This window comes from Canis lupus, chromosome 13 (genome assembly GCF_048164855.1).
Source record: "Canis lupus baileyi chromosome 13, mCanLup2.hap1, whole genome shotgun sequence".
Taxonomy (NCBI): domain Eukaryota; kingdom Metazoa; phylum Chordata; class Mammalia; order Carnivora; family Canidae; genus Canis; species Canis lupus.
Window position 1 is genome coordinate 15,374,341 of NC_132850.1, and position 14,808 is coordinate 15,389,148.

Consider the following 14,808-nt stretch of genomic DNA (forward strand, 5'->3'; position numbering starts at 1 on the left):
ACAATGCTAACGCAAAGCCACCCTTAAGTCTAAAGAGAGGAAAAGGATGGGGCACCTGGGTGGCTGCTGGTTGAGTGTAGCTTCTTGATTTCAGCTCAGGTTGTGATCTCAGGGTCTTGGAGTCACTGCATTGCATCTTTTGCATTGTCACTGCATCATCTGCATCATCAGGCTCCACCCTCAGCAGGGAGTCTGCTTCTTTCCTTCTCCCTCTGCCCCTCCCCTAGCTCTCGCATGCATGCTCTCTCAAATAAATTAATTAAACAAACAAATAAGGAAAGGAAAGAGAATTCCTATCTAATTTGGCTTCAATACTAAAACTGAAGTATTATTTTTTAAAGTTTTTTTTTTTTTAGTAATCTCTACTCCCAACATGGGGCTTGAACCTATAACCCCTGAGATCAAGACTGTCATGCTCCACTGACTGAGCCAGCCAGGCGCCCCCAAAAAAGGAAATATTATTTTCAAAATTGTCAACATAGAAGGCTAGATTTGAGGCTCTGAGTAGCCAAGAATTTAATTTAAAAAGCAAGACTTTGGGGACACCTGGGTGGCTCAGTGGTTTGGCGTCTACCTTAGGCTCAGGGCGTGATCCTGGGGGCCCGGGATCAAGTTCCGCGTCAGGCTCCCTGCGTGGAGCCTGCTTCTCCCTCTGCCTGTGTCTCTGCCTCTCTCTTTCTCTGTCTCTCATAATAAATAAATAAAAATTTAAAAAAAAAAAAAAAGGCAAGACTTTGAACTATAAGCTTGTGCGACCACTGTGGCAGAATGAGCATCCCTGGCCAAAAACATGAGGACACAGCCTACAAGACTTACCATGGCCAGCCTCCTGAAATCTGGTCTCATAAGATGGGCAGAGGCATGGGAAAGAGCATGCTCTTTCTTTATTTAGTTATGGAAAACTCATACCCTCCTTTCCTTCTGATAGAAGGGGGAGAGCAACCACCTTCCCCACCAAGGTCAAAGGTTCCCTTTTCTGGACGTTCACTCTATCAGTTCTGCCCCATGTCTCCTGTATCTCAACCTCTCCCTCTCCACTGGGTCTTTCTCATCAGCATTTAAAACAAGTTTAACTCTCTCCTGTCTTATAAACAAAAATTCCTTTGAGGCCCCTGGGTGGCTCAGTCGGTTAAGCATCCGACTCTTGACTTCAGCTCAGGTCATGATCTCAGGGTCCTGGGATGCAGCTCCATGCTCGGCAGAGAGTCTGTGATTCTCTGTCCCTCTCCCCCTGTGCACACACTCTCTCTCTCTAAAATAAATAAATTTTGGGACGCCTGGGTGGCTCAGTGGTTGAGTGTCTGCCTTTGGCTCAGGATGTTATCCTGGGGTCCTGGGATCGAGTTCCACATTGGGCGCCCCACAGGGAACCTGCTTCTCCCTCTGCCTATATCTTTGCTTCTCTGTGTCTCATGAATAAATAAATAAAATCTTTAAAAAATAAAATTTTAAAAAACAAAAGCAAAGATTCCTTTGACCTCTTATCTCCTCCCCTTCAAACTTCTAGAAAGAGTTGTCTGTCTCCCCTTTTTAATCTTCCACTCCTCTGAAATGACTCTAAGATCACCAATGGCCTACATGACCTAAATTCCAGTGGACGTGTTTCTATCCTTATCTGGCTAGACAAAGCTGGTTATTCTTCTCAAATATTCTCTGCCTTTGACTACCATGACACCACTTTCCCACTATTCTGCCTCTCTAGGACCTCATGCTCAGTCCCCTGATAAGCTCTTCTTTGTCTACTTAACCTCCTTAAATGTCAGTGTTCCTCAGGGCTTGCCCCTCAGCATCTCTGACTACACTCACCTTGACACTCCAAAAGACTTTGGAGGAGTCAACCATCATCTCTATGCTAGCGACCCCAAATCTATTTCCAGTGCCTACCTCCCTCCTAGGCTCCACAACTACCCATATTTGCAACCATCCCCAAACCTAAATATCCTATCTTACAAGGCTTCAAACTCAACACATTTATGACTAAGTGCTCATCTCCAGGGCTACACCTTATGATTTTTGTAGGCCTGAAGCACTTTTGCCTTTCAGGCCCCTTCCTCCACAGCTTTCACACAGGCTGTCCCCTCTAGCTAGAACATTGCCCACTATTTTTACCTGGCTGACTCCTCACATCCTTGAGGACTCAACCTAATTGGCACATCCCTCAGATTCAGGTATTTCACCAACTTCCAGACTGTTAGACCCCCTGTTGTATAACACATTGCACTTGCACTTATGTCATATACTTACACGGAACTACACATCTTTTTGTTGTGGTTTTAAGATTTATTTGAGAAAAAAAACGAAAGCATGCATGCAAGGGGAGGGGCCAAGGGAGAGCGTAAATCTCAAACAGAATCTGCTTAGCATGGAGCCTGATGTCATGACCCTGAGATCATGACCTGAGCTGAAACCAAGAACTCGGCACCGAGTTACTCAGGTGCCCCATACACATCATTTTTAAAGGCTTAATAGTTAACTACATAAATGCATTTAATACATTAAACAATGTTATCACTTAGTGAATTATATAGAGTTCAACTATCACAAAAGGGATGATGAAGATAAATCAGGATAGTGGTTACCTGTCAGAATGCGAAAAGGGATGACTTTTTTTGGGGGGGGATTATGATTTGATGATATTCTAGGGCAGGATGGTGGGTTCACAGGTGTTTATTCTGTGTTTTATATCTCCCATGTTATATACATATTCCTTTGTATTTATCAAGTTTTATGTAAAAATTTTAAAATGTTTCCTGAATGTACAAATAACTAACGTCCATTACATATTCCTATCAACATATTTGCATTTTCCTTCAAAACGTCCTTATAGGGGGATCCCTGGGTTTGGCGCCTGCCTTTGGCCCAGGGCATGATCCTGGGGACCTGGGATCGAGACCTGTGTCAGGCTTCCTGCACAGACCCTGCTTCTCCCTCTGCCTGTGTCTCTCTCTTTTTGTCTCTCATGAATAAATAAATAAAATCTTTAAAAAAAAAACAAAAAACAAAACATCCTTATAAAGTAAAAACAGACTCCTGTGTCTCCCCCACTCTACCACAGTACTTCACTTGACACTAGATGTGTGGGATTTCCACACACAAGAAATTATTCAGTACCACCTCTGTGTCCTACAATTTAACTCAGTTCTGACATTATCTACCTAGAGTCAGCATCAGATCCCACAAGTTAGGGGCTCAGTCCCACATGCCTCCCTCCACCACTTCAGACATCAATTCCAAATCCAGGTTGCTCCCTATGCTTTTGACCAACAGGCTATAAATCAGAGGGTCCCAACCCCTCCTAGGATTCAATTAATTTTCTAGAGCAGCTCACAGAACTCAGGAAAAGTTTACTTGCTAGATTAACAGTTTACCAAAAAGACTATAAAAGGATATGCACAGCCAGATGAAGAGACACATAGAGCAAGGTCTGGAAGAGTCCTAAGCACAAGAGTTTCTGTTCCTGTGGAGTCTGGGGCGGCCACTTCCTGGCACATGGACGAGCGCTTGTTCACCAACTCAAAAGCTCTCCAAACCTTGATCATTTGGGGGTTTTATGGAGGCTTCATTACACAGGCATTAAATACTAGCCACTGGTAGGTTGGTTCCCCTGGCAACCAGCCACAAGGTTAGTTGCTTCACAAATAAAATCTCAGGGCAGCCCGGGTGGCTCAGCGGTTTAGCGCCACCTTCAGTCCAGGGCGTGATCCTGGAAACCTGGGATAGAGTCCCACATCCGGCTCCCTGCATGGGGCCAGCTTATCCCTCTGCCTCTCTCTCTCTGTCTCTCATGAATAAATAAAATCTTAAAAAAAAAAAATCCCATTAACATAAACTCAGGTGTGGTTGAAATGGTTTTGCTTTTGTTTTTGTTTTATATATAAATAGTAAAAGACATCTTTACTGCTTTATCACCTAAGAAATTCCAAAGGTTTTTGGAGCTCCGTGCCAGAGCTCAATACCATTCTCCTCAGAAAGTTTAGTGGAAAAAGCTTTGGTGAAGCTAAGCAGATCTGACTAGTTTGTAATTCTGGGCAAATTACTTAACCCCTCTGAGACTCAACTTCTGCATCTTAAAACATGAGTTACATAAGATGATGCATAGAACCTGCCATAGTAAACATCATTTTTTATTTTACTAGAGGAAACACGTGAAAGCTGTAGGACTCCGACACTTCTTAAAGCCATATGCTGAGTGAGAGTCTGAGCTGGCATGAGGATCCTGGGTGGAACACCCTGCCACGGCCTTCCCTTTCCTATACCCTCAGGTCCTCAAGAATCCGAGCCACCGGAATCCGGTGCCCAAATAACAAGGGAGACTCCAAGTCAGGCACACATTTTGAAAAGGTCAGGCCTCTTCCAGGTTATTGAGGCTGTGGTTAGACCCAAAGCCTCCACAAAAGTCTGTCTATGGGGTAGAAGCCTCTCTTGACAAAACAAGAAAGGTGCCTCCATAGGGCGCACACCTTCATCAGCAGGCTGCAATTCTGACTTACATGTTGACTACTATCCAAGGAGGGCGGTCGATTGGTTAGTTGAGTCAAAGGTTTCCGAAAAGGAGACAGGAAACACTCCTGGCTCTGAGTCCCACTGCTGGATTTCCGTTTCTTGGGAGTCTAGAAGAGTATTGGGGAAGACGAGTGAAGTCTAGATGACCACAGAGTTCACCACAGTGGCAATTAACATTTAAAACGTTTATTAAATGCCAGGCACTATGCTAAACTCTTCACGTATATTATCATGTATCATCTTCACAGCAATCTTCATAGCCATCTTATGATGTTTATTATTATTATATTTATTTAGTAGGTGAGAAAACTGGAGGTTAATGAGGTTACAGAACTTGTCTAATCTGAAGAGGGGCACTGGACAAAGTGAATAAAGAAAGCCAGTTAGCCCACACTGGAGCAGTGATGTACCTCACACTGAAAGGATTTTCAGAAGCAAACAGCACCATTTATGACCCAGCTGCACCAAGTGCTGCCCCAAGTTCAAGTCTGAGACCCACATAAGTAGCAAGAGGCAGCCTTGTTCCTTACAGGGAGAGGGACCCCCCACCTCCCCCACTGCCCCCGGCACACCAGCAGTGGTGCAACTACAGAGCAAGACCCCATAGAAACATCAAGCAAGCTTGTAGCACCTTGCCAAGGTATTTGAAGCTTCAGTGATCCTATAGGACACACCTGAAACAAACATCAGCCCCTTCACCTCTCACATACAGTCCCTGCCCAAAACTGCCTTCTAGATCTTCCTTAGCTAATCCCTTCCTCCGAAGTTCCAGTGGCTAAACCACTTACTTCTTGAACTACTCTTTCTTTCTGAAGTATATGCTGCATTATCCTATTGATATGTGTTTACATAGGTCCTACGCACAGCCAGCCCCAGAAAGCCTCAAAAGCAGGGAACAGAGCACAGGACCCAATCCACAGCAAAAGTACAGCCAGCTTGTTGCCACTGGTGAGCCATTTTTTTCCAGGGGAGCCAAAAGGCCCAACCCAATCTGTTCTTTTGCTTGGGAATCCCTTTGTACCAGAAAAATTGGGGCTACATTAGCTTCTGTAAACACTTTGAAGACAAAAGATTTTTTTTTTTTATTTTGTTCAATGCCTGACACAGAATAAGCACTAAGTAAAAGTTTACTGAAAGGGGCTTCTAGAGGTAAGTAGGCTCATTCCATGAAACCCCAGAAACCAAGCCCAGGATTCCTTTCTGCCCAAACAGCCCTGTCCTATCTCCCAGAGGGCAGAGTACTCACCACTGTCCCAGGCTGCCAGTCTTCATCATCACTAGGTCTGCCTTCTGGTTTTCTCTTGGCCAGCTGGCTAGGAGCTAAGCTCTTCCTCTGTAAGGGGAAAACGGAAGCTGAGCACCCGCAGCCCGAGCCTATTAGACCCAGACACAAGGCTACCTACAGTCTCCCTTAGGCCATACTTACCATCCTGGGCTTAGGAGCATGAAACGTCAAGTACCCATCAACCAAAGGTCAAAGGCACCCAGCAGCTGAGAGCGCAGAACCAGCGCGGGTTTAAGCGATGTGCTCTATTACTGAAAGCACGGGCTGATTAAAGAGGGGGCATGGGGCACGGGTGGAGGGGATCCAGCCAGGGCCCAGAGTTCAGGCCCACACTGTGAGCGTCGGTCGCCAGTTACTGAGGCGGGAGAGCAGGCCCAGAAGTATCCAAGCAAAGGAGAGCAAAAGCCTGGGATGCGGGGAAGAGGCAGAGTGGAGCCGGGGTAGTGGTCGCGACGGTAGGGAGCAGTTGGGGGACGGGGTAGAAGTCACGGGCCGGGGAGAGGGCCCGGTGAAACCCCGAGGCCTGCGGAGGGCGAGGCGCCAGTCTGAAGCGGTTGTCCCAGGTCCGGAGCGCGGAAGCCAGGCCCGGACTGGGGGAGGCCGAGCAGGGGTCCAGGCAGGGCAAGTAAGAGAACCCGCGCCCGGGAGGGGAATACCGGGGAGAGCCGGGGAGAGCCGCAGAAGCGAGGCCGCGCCCCAGCACTCCCGCCAGAACCCTCCTCTCCCTAAAGCGCGCGTTAACAGCCGCCCGGACTCCGCGGCCCCGCCAGGCCCAGTGAATCGAACCTCCCGCGGTGCTGCCGCCGCGACACCCATTGGCTGCGTTCGATGCGTTCGGCGCTCGCGACCCGGGGAAGGGGGCGGGCCTGGCGCTGCGGCCTCCGCGGTCCGCGGCGGAGAAGGGGCTAAACCCACCCGCGAGGAGGTGGGACTTGGCGGGGTGGGCGGGGCCGGCAGAGGCGCGAGCGGTTGGGGGAGGTGGGCGGGGCGGACGGGGCGGGGCGGGGCGGGGCGGGGCCGGCTGCGTCGGGCCGGGCTGGGGGCGTGGCCTCCGGTCCGCTGGGGCTGGAGCTCGGGGAGGCCGGCGGGTGTGTGCGCTGCCCGCGCGCTGAGCCCGCGGCTGTGCTGCGGCTCGGATGTCGCCACCCCGAGGGCGGCGGGAGCCTTCCGCCCCTGCCTACCTGCCGCCAGGTCCGCTCCTGCAGGGATCGCGCCCTTGGGGAACAGGATTCTTCGGTCTGGGGTTTCCTGAAGAAAGCTGCCTTTGTTATCTAGGCAAAATCATGTTGGTGGAAGTGTGATTCCTGGAATCAAGCCTGATTCCAGAGACTTAATGACTGTCTCAAAACTACAGTTTCTTCGTATCTAAAATGTACATTCGGGCAATTCCCGGTGGCTCAGCGGTTTAGCGCCTCCTTCGGTCCGGGGCGTGACCCTGGGGTCCCGGGATCGAGTCCCACGTCCGGCTCCCTGCGTGGAGCCTGCTTCTCCCTCTGCCTGTGTCTCTGCCTCTTTCTGTGTGTCTCTCATGATTAAATAAATAAAATCTTAAAAATATAAAATAAAATAAAATTAAATTAAATTAAAATAAAATGTACCTTCTAGGGACGCATGGGGTGGGAGGGGCGGAGTTAAGCGTCTGACTCGGTTTCCTCTCCGGTGGTGATCCCAGCTTCCAGAGATGGAGCCAGGCCTCCGCTGGCTCAGCATGGAGTGACTCAAGACGCTCGCTTTCTCTCTACCCCACTCTTCTCTCAAACAAATGGGGGCGCTTGGGTGGCTCAGTGAGTTGAGCGTCTGCCTTGTGCTTAGGTCATGATCCCGGGGGTCTCCAGATGGGCGGCGGGGGGGGGGGGGTGTCCTGCACAGCGGGGAGTCTACTTCTCCCTCTGCCCCCCCCCATCGTGTTCTCTCTCTCTCTCTCTCTCTCTCTCATAAATGAATAAAATCTTTAGAAAATAAAATAATCTTTTTTAAAAAATAAAATGTGCGTTCTATTAGTACCTTCCTCACAAGATTATTCTGAGAACTAAGTAAAATTATTGTTTAGGTACTCAACACAGAGGGCTCCTGGCTGGCTCATTTGGTGGAGCATGGTACTCTTTTTTTTTTTTTTTCTTTTCTTTTTTTAAGATTTTATTTATTTATTCATGAGAGACACAGAGAGAGAGGCAGAAACACAGGCAGAGGGAGAAACAGGCTCCCTGCAGGTAGACCGATGCTGGACTTGATCCCCACACCCTGGGATCATGCCCTGAGCCAAAGGCAGATGCTCAACCGCTGATGCTACTCTTGATCTCAGGATTCAGTTTATCCCTAAGTCTGGCGTGGAGCCTACTAACTAACTAACTAACTAACTAACTAACTAAATAAATAAATAAATAAATAAATATCTTTAAAAGTAAATAAAGTACTCAACACAGTGCCAGGCACAACCTAGGTGCTCACTAATAAGAATATACATAACACTTACTACCAAGTACTTCCAAGGTCCCGAGACAATAATAATTCATTTAATGCTCACAACTATGAGGTGGGTTTATTATTGTCCCCATTTTATAGGTGAAGAAACAGGCTAGGAAAAACCAGTAACTTGTCTAGAGTTACACACCTAGTGTGTGGCTCCAGAGTAATTGTTCTTAGCCACCTTGCTAAGTAGGGTCAGAGCCTGGTTTTGTGGAGCCTGAACCTTTTGTAAATTCTTGTTGAGACCCTTTAAAATTAGGTACACATATTAATATTTGCTTAAAATGAGGGAAAAATACCCAATTATGGAATCTTGGAAATTTCGGTCACTTTCTTCTAAAACTTTTTTAGGTAATTGATTAGAAATGCTTCCTGTCACAATCTGGTTTCTTCCAGTTAGAACACTGATTACATATCTCTAGTAACTTGCAGCACTCCCTGTGTCCGTGCAGGTGGGCCCTGAAGCTTACCCTTAGTAAATCTGCCTCTGATGAGAACCATTACTATTTGGGTGGTGGAGGGCAATAATGTTTTACTTACTGATCTTTTTAAAGATTTTATTTATTTTTGAGAGAGAGGGGTGGGAGAGGGACAGAGGGAGAAAATCTTAAGCCAACTCCCTGCTCAGTGCGAGCCTGATGCTGGCTCCATCTCACAACCCCAAGATCATGATCTGAGCCAAAACCAAGAGTCAGACATTCAACTGACTGAGCCACCCAGACACCCCACTTACTGATCTTTTTAATTAAATGTTTTATCTTGAGGTAATTGCGGAGGGCACCAGGGTGGTTCAGTCAGTTAAGCGTCTGCCTTCGGTTCAGGTCATGATCCCAGGGTGCTTGGACTGAGTCCTGCATCAGACTTCCTACGGAGCCTCTACCTCTCCGGTCTGCAGGTGCATGCTCTCTCACTCTCTCTCAAATACATAAATAAAATCTTTTTAAAAGGAGAGAGATAATGGCAGATAAATGGCAGATGCTCAAGCACTGAGCCACCCAGGTGTCCCTATGAAACTTTTTAAAATGGCCTTTTCAGCCAGCATAATTCTCCAGGATTCATCTGTGTCGTTGCATTGTGTGTAACAATTTGTTCCTTATTATTGCTGGGTAATATTCTATGGTATGGATGCACCTCAGTTTATTTAATTACATCTGGGTGGTTTCCAGTGTTATCAATGTGCCTCAGTTTAATTACATCTGGGTGGTTTCCAGTGTTGGCTATTACGAACTGCTATAAACATTTGTGTGTAGTTTTTGTGTGGGATACATGCCTGGGAGAGCAATTGCTTGGTTGTAGAGTAGTTACATGTTTAGTTTTTTAGAAAACTGACAGGGGCACCTGGGTGGTTCAGTGGGTCAAGTGTCCAACTCTTGGTTTTGGTTCAGGTCCTGATCTCAGGGGTCATGAGATTCCCCTACAGTGGACTCAGCAGGAGTCTGCTTGGATATTTTCCCTCTGCCCCCCCCCTCTAATAGACAAATATATCTTTAAAATAAATAAAAATTAAAAACTGGCAAAATGTTTTCCAGCATGGCTGCTACCATTTTACATTCCCACTAACAATGTATGAGTGATTCAATTTTTCCAAGTCCTCACAAATTTGATGTTGTTACTATTTTTTTACTTTAGCTTTTCTGATAGGTGTGAAGTAATATATTATTGTGATTTTAATTTGCATTTGCCTAATTGCTTATGACGCTGAACATCTTTACAAGGGTTTATTTGACATCTGTTTATCCTCTTCAGTGAAATGTCTCATATCTTTTGCCCATTTTATAATTGGATTGTCTGTTTTTTACTGTTAAATTTTGAGCATGTTTGGGATGCCTGGTGGCTCAGCGGTTGAGTGCCTGCCTTCAGTTCAGGTCATGATCCCAGGGTCCTGGGATCAAGTCCCACATCTGGCTCCCTGCATGGAGCCTGCTTCTCCCTCTGCCTGTGTCTTTGCCTCTCTCTGTGTCTCTCATGAATAAATAAAATCTTTAAAAAAGAAAGAAATACCTGAGTCATCCAGGCAGCCCAGAACAAACATTTTTAATCTTGACAATGTACAATTTTTAAATTTTTCCTTTTTATGGATCATGACTTTGATGTTAAGTCTAAAAATATTTTGTCTAACCCTAGATCCCAAAGATTTTCTCCTATATTTTTTCCTAAAAATTTTATAGTTTTATGTTTTATATTCAATATGTGATTCACTTTGAATTAACTTTTTTTATAACTTCTGACATTTAGGTAGAGATTCATGGTTTTGCCGATGGATGTTCAATTGCTCCAGCAGCGTGTTAAAAAAAATGGTTAAAGAAGACAATTGAGAAAATACAAATAAGCTTTATTTAATACTTCATAAAGGGACAGTCTCCATTTGGAGAACTGCAAAATGGTGTGGAAGGCAGGATGCTTTTATACCATCAAGAATAAAGAACAAGGAAGAGAAAAATAGAAAATATCTGATTGGCTAGGGAAACCTGGTGAACCTTGTTTGGGGTGAGAAGGAACAAGGAAATGAGTATAGAGCCCAGAGCTGGCCTGGTGTTTGGAGACTGGCTAAAGAATATGGTGTGTTTCTGGTCAAGCAGAGCATTTATAGGGACAAGAAAGTGATCAAGTTTCTGTTTGCTGACATAGCACAGAATTGGCTCCAACTTGGGCTTAGAAATTTACTTCCACAAACATTTGTTGAAAAGCCTGTCTTTCCTCTATTGAATTGTTTTTGCACCTTTGCCAAAAAGCAGTTGCTCATATTCGTGTGGGCGTATTTCTGTGGTCTTTATTCCATTCCATAGATCTATGTGTCTAACCCCCCACCAATACTACAGTTTTGATTACTCTGGATATGTAAGTCTTGAAATTGAGTAGATTAATTCCTCCCATTTTATTTTCTTTTTGGAGTTGTGTTACCTATTCTAGTTCCTTTGCCTTTCCATATAAGTTTGAAAATAGGGTGCCTGGGTGGCTCAGTGGTTGAGTGTCTGCCTTTGGCTCAGGTAGTGATCCTGAGGTCCTGGGATCAAGTCCCAAACCAGGTTCCTCACAGGGAGGCTGCTTCTCCCTCTGCCTGTGTCTCTGCCTTTCTCTCTGTGTCTCTCATGAATAAATAAATACAATCTTTCTTTTTAATTTAAAATAGTCCTTATGTTTACAAAAAAATCTTGCTGTGATTCTGATAGGAATTTCATTAAATCTGTATACCAGTTTGAAGAAAATTGACTTTACTGGATTGAATCTATAAATCCATGAACAAAGTATATTTCTCCAATTTACATAGATTTTCTTTTACTTCATTAATCAGCAAGCATTGTGTAGTTTTGAGTATATACACACTGTACATAGTTTTTCACATTTACACCTAGGTATTTCTTTTTTTAATTGTAAACAGTATTGTATTTTTATTTTCAGTAGCTATGTGGTCATTGCTAGCATATTGACTTTTTTAAAAGTAATCTCTATACCCAATGTGGGGCTTGAACTCACAACCCCAAGATTAAGAGTTGCATGCTTTACCAATTGAGCCCGCCAGACACCCTAAAATGCAATTGATTTTGGTATATTTATTTTATATTCTGTGACCTTGATAAAGCCACTTGTTCTAGGAAGTTTTTTGTAGATTCCTTGGGGTTTCCATGTAGACAACCTTGTCATCTACACATAGGGACAGTTTTATTTCTCTTTCTGATGTGTCTGCCTTTTATTTCCTTTTCTTACCTTGTTGCACTAGCTTAGAACTTCCAGCACCTTGTTGAGTAAGAGTGGTAAAAGAAGACATCTTTATCTTGTTCCCAACTTAGGGAGAAAACATTCAGTCTTCCACCAGTATGTGTAATGTTAACTGTGGGGTTTTTGTTAATGCTTTTTAACAAATTGAAGAATTCCTCTTTATTCCTATTTCAGGTTTTATTATGAATAGCTTTTGAATTTTGTCAAATGCTTTTTCTGTATCAATTAATACAATCATGTGATTTTCCTTCTTTAAACTGTTAATATGGTGGATTACACCGATTGATTTTTGAATATTGAGCTGGCTTTGCATCCCTGAAATAAACCCTATTGATCATAGTGTAAAATTATTTTTATATATTATTTAGTTCTATTTGTTAATATTGTCTTAATGACTTGTTCAATGAAAGATATTAGTCTGTAGTTCCTTTTCTGTACTGTTTTCTCTGGTTTGGTATCAGGTTAATACTAACTTTATGAAATGAATTGGGGACTGTTCCCTCCTCTTCTATTTTCTAAAAGAGATTGTGTAGAATTGATGTTCTTTTTTAAATATTTGATGGAATTCTTAAGTGAAACCATCTGTACCTGGAGATTTCCTTCATGGGAGTTTTAAATTATGATGGGACTATTTAAATTATCTATTACATATTGGATAAGTTGTGGTACTTTGTATTTTTTGAGGAATTGGTCCATTTTGCTTAAGTTGTTGAGTTTATGTGTGTAGAGTTGTTTGTAGCATACCCTTACTATATACTTTTTATGTCTCCAGGGTCTGTAGTGACCAGTCTGTAGTCCTGTTTCATCCCTAAATTATTAATTTGTGTCTTCTCTTTTTGTTCCTCAACGGTCTTGATGGAGATTTGTCTATTTTATTATCTTTTCAAAGAACCAACTCTCTGTTTCATTGATTTTTTTTTCTATTTTTGTTTTCCTGTTGTGTTTTCTTAAATACTGCATTTGTCTATTTGTCATCCATTAAGCACAGAGCCAAACCAAAGTTGTTTACATCTCTCCTGAAATCCAGCTTTCACAGGCATTGAAAATCACATAGAGGCACCTGGGTGGCTCAGCTGGTTAAGTGTCTGCCTTCAGCTCAAGTCATGATCTCAGGGTCCAGGGATCGAGCCTGCATCAGGCTCCCTGCTGAATGGGGAGTCTGCCTCTCCTTCTCTCTCTGCCCCTCCCCTCTGCTGTGCTTTCTCTCTCTCTCAAATAAATCTTTTTTAAAAAATCACATTATAAACTCTTCAGCTAATCCTAAGTCTATACCCCCAATCACTTCCTTCACTTAACCACACATCAAGCCAATATTCACCCTACCCTAGGTCAACCAAAGCCAGGTTCCAGACAACCAGAAGCTGCCCTTATGCCCCAAAGGCCTCCAGAATTATTCAAATTAACCAATATTAAACTGTCTAACCACTCTGCCCTACCTTTCCCATGGAAACCCCAATAAAGACTGGCCTATGCCTTCCCTTTGCTCCTTTCTACCTCCTAATTAACACTGGTGCCTCCCCATGGCCCTGCATGATGAGCTGTGCTTCTTGTTTCTAGGAGAATTATGAGTAATAATATTAAACTTCTCTTGAGGGATGCCTGGGTGGCTCAGTGGTTGAGCATCTGCCTTCAGCTCAGGGAGTAATCCTGGTCCAGGGATTGAGTTCCACATTGGGCTCCCTGTGGGGAGCCTGCTTCTTCCTCTGTCTATGTCTCTGCTTCTCTCTGTCTTTCATGAATAAATAAAATCTTTAAAAAAAATAAACTTTTCTTGAGTAACATTAAACTACTCATTGATTTCTCTGTATTATCAGTCACCTTTATAAATTAAGACCTGTTAGTTACTTTTCACCTTCGCTGATTTGTTCTTGTATTATTTCTTACTTCTGCCTTCATTGGGTTTATTTTACTCTTCCTTTTCCAGATGTTTCAGGTAGAAATTTAGGTTATTGATTTGAGATTTTTCCTCTTTGCAAATGTGTGCCATAAATCTCCACACCGCTGTAGCTGTGTCCCATAAATTTTGATATTTTCTATTTTCATTTCCATTCAGTTCAATATATTTTTCCCTTGAAACTTCCTCTTGACCAATGGATTATTTAGAAATGTGCTTAGTTCTAAATATTAATAAATTTTGTTATCTGTTATTGATTGCTAGAGATTCCATTGTGGCTAGAGAATACACTCTGTATGATTTCATTTTTTTTTTTTTTTTTTTGCTATTGAAATTTGTTTTATGGCCCGGAGGGTCTATCTTGGTATATGTTCAGTGGGCGCTCTAAAAGAATGTATGTAGGGACGCCTGGGTGGCTTAGCAGTTTAGAGCCTGCTTTCCATCCAGGGCGTGATCCTGGAGTCCTGGGATCAAGTCCCACATTGGGCTCCCTGTGTGGAGCCTGCTTCTCCCTCTGCCTGTGTCTCTGCCTCTCTCTCTGTGTGTGTCCCTCATGAATAAATAAATAAAATCTTTTTAAAAATAAAATAAAAGAATCTATGTCATGCAGTTGTTTGGCAGAGTGTTGTATAATATCCATTAGATCCTGTTGGTTGACAGTGCTATTATTTCTAATATTTTTGCCCATTTTCTGTCTAGTTCTTCTATTAAATATTTAGAGAAGGGTGCTGAAGTCCTCACCTATACAGGCATACTCATTTTATTGAGCTTTACTTTATTGCATTTGGCAGATATTGAGGGTTTTTTCTACAAATTGAAGGTTTCTTGCATCATTTCAAACTGGGTTAGGATTTCAGTTTTTTCCCACTGCTAGAGAGAGAATTTGGAGTCAAAGTCTAGCCAAGTTGGCTTTCCACTAAAACAAAAACCATTCTTCAAAAGA

The 14,808-nt window shown here is 43.6% G+C and overlaps 1 protein-coding gene across 7 annotated transcripts in view; it reads right to left on the reverse strand.

Moving 5' to 3' along the window:
* Nucleotides 1-6,567, reverse strand: part of RAD54L (RAD54 like) — a 40,999-nt gene extending 34,432 nt beyond the window's left edge. For 4 of the 7 annotated variants that reach the window (XM_072772309.1, XM_072772308.1, XM_072772306.1 and 1 more), the window contains exons 1-3: nt 5,930-6,567; nt 5,750-5,836; nt 4,491-4,610 (exon numbers count right to left, since the gene is read on the reverse strand). In XM_072772309.1, the coding sequence (XP_072628410.1) occupies nt 4,491-4,610; nt 5,750-5,836; nt 5,930-5,932 (210 nt within the window). In that variant the 5' untranslated portion in view covers nt 5,933-6,567. Of the gene's footprint in view, nt 1-4,490; nt 4,611-5,749; nt 5,837-5,929 lie in introns of those variants that run through there. The other 3 variants (XM_072772310.1, XM_072772312.1, XM_072772313.1) reach the window with 3 other exon arrangements.
* Nucleotides 6,568-14,808: the final 8,241 nt, after the last annotated feature.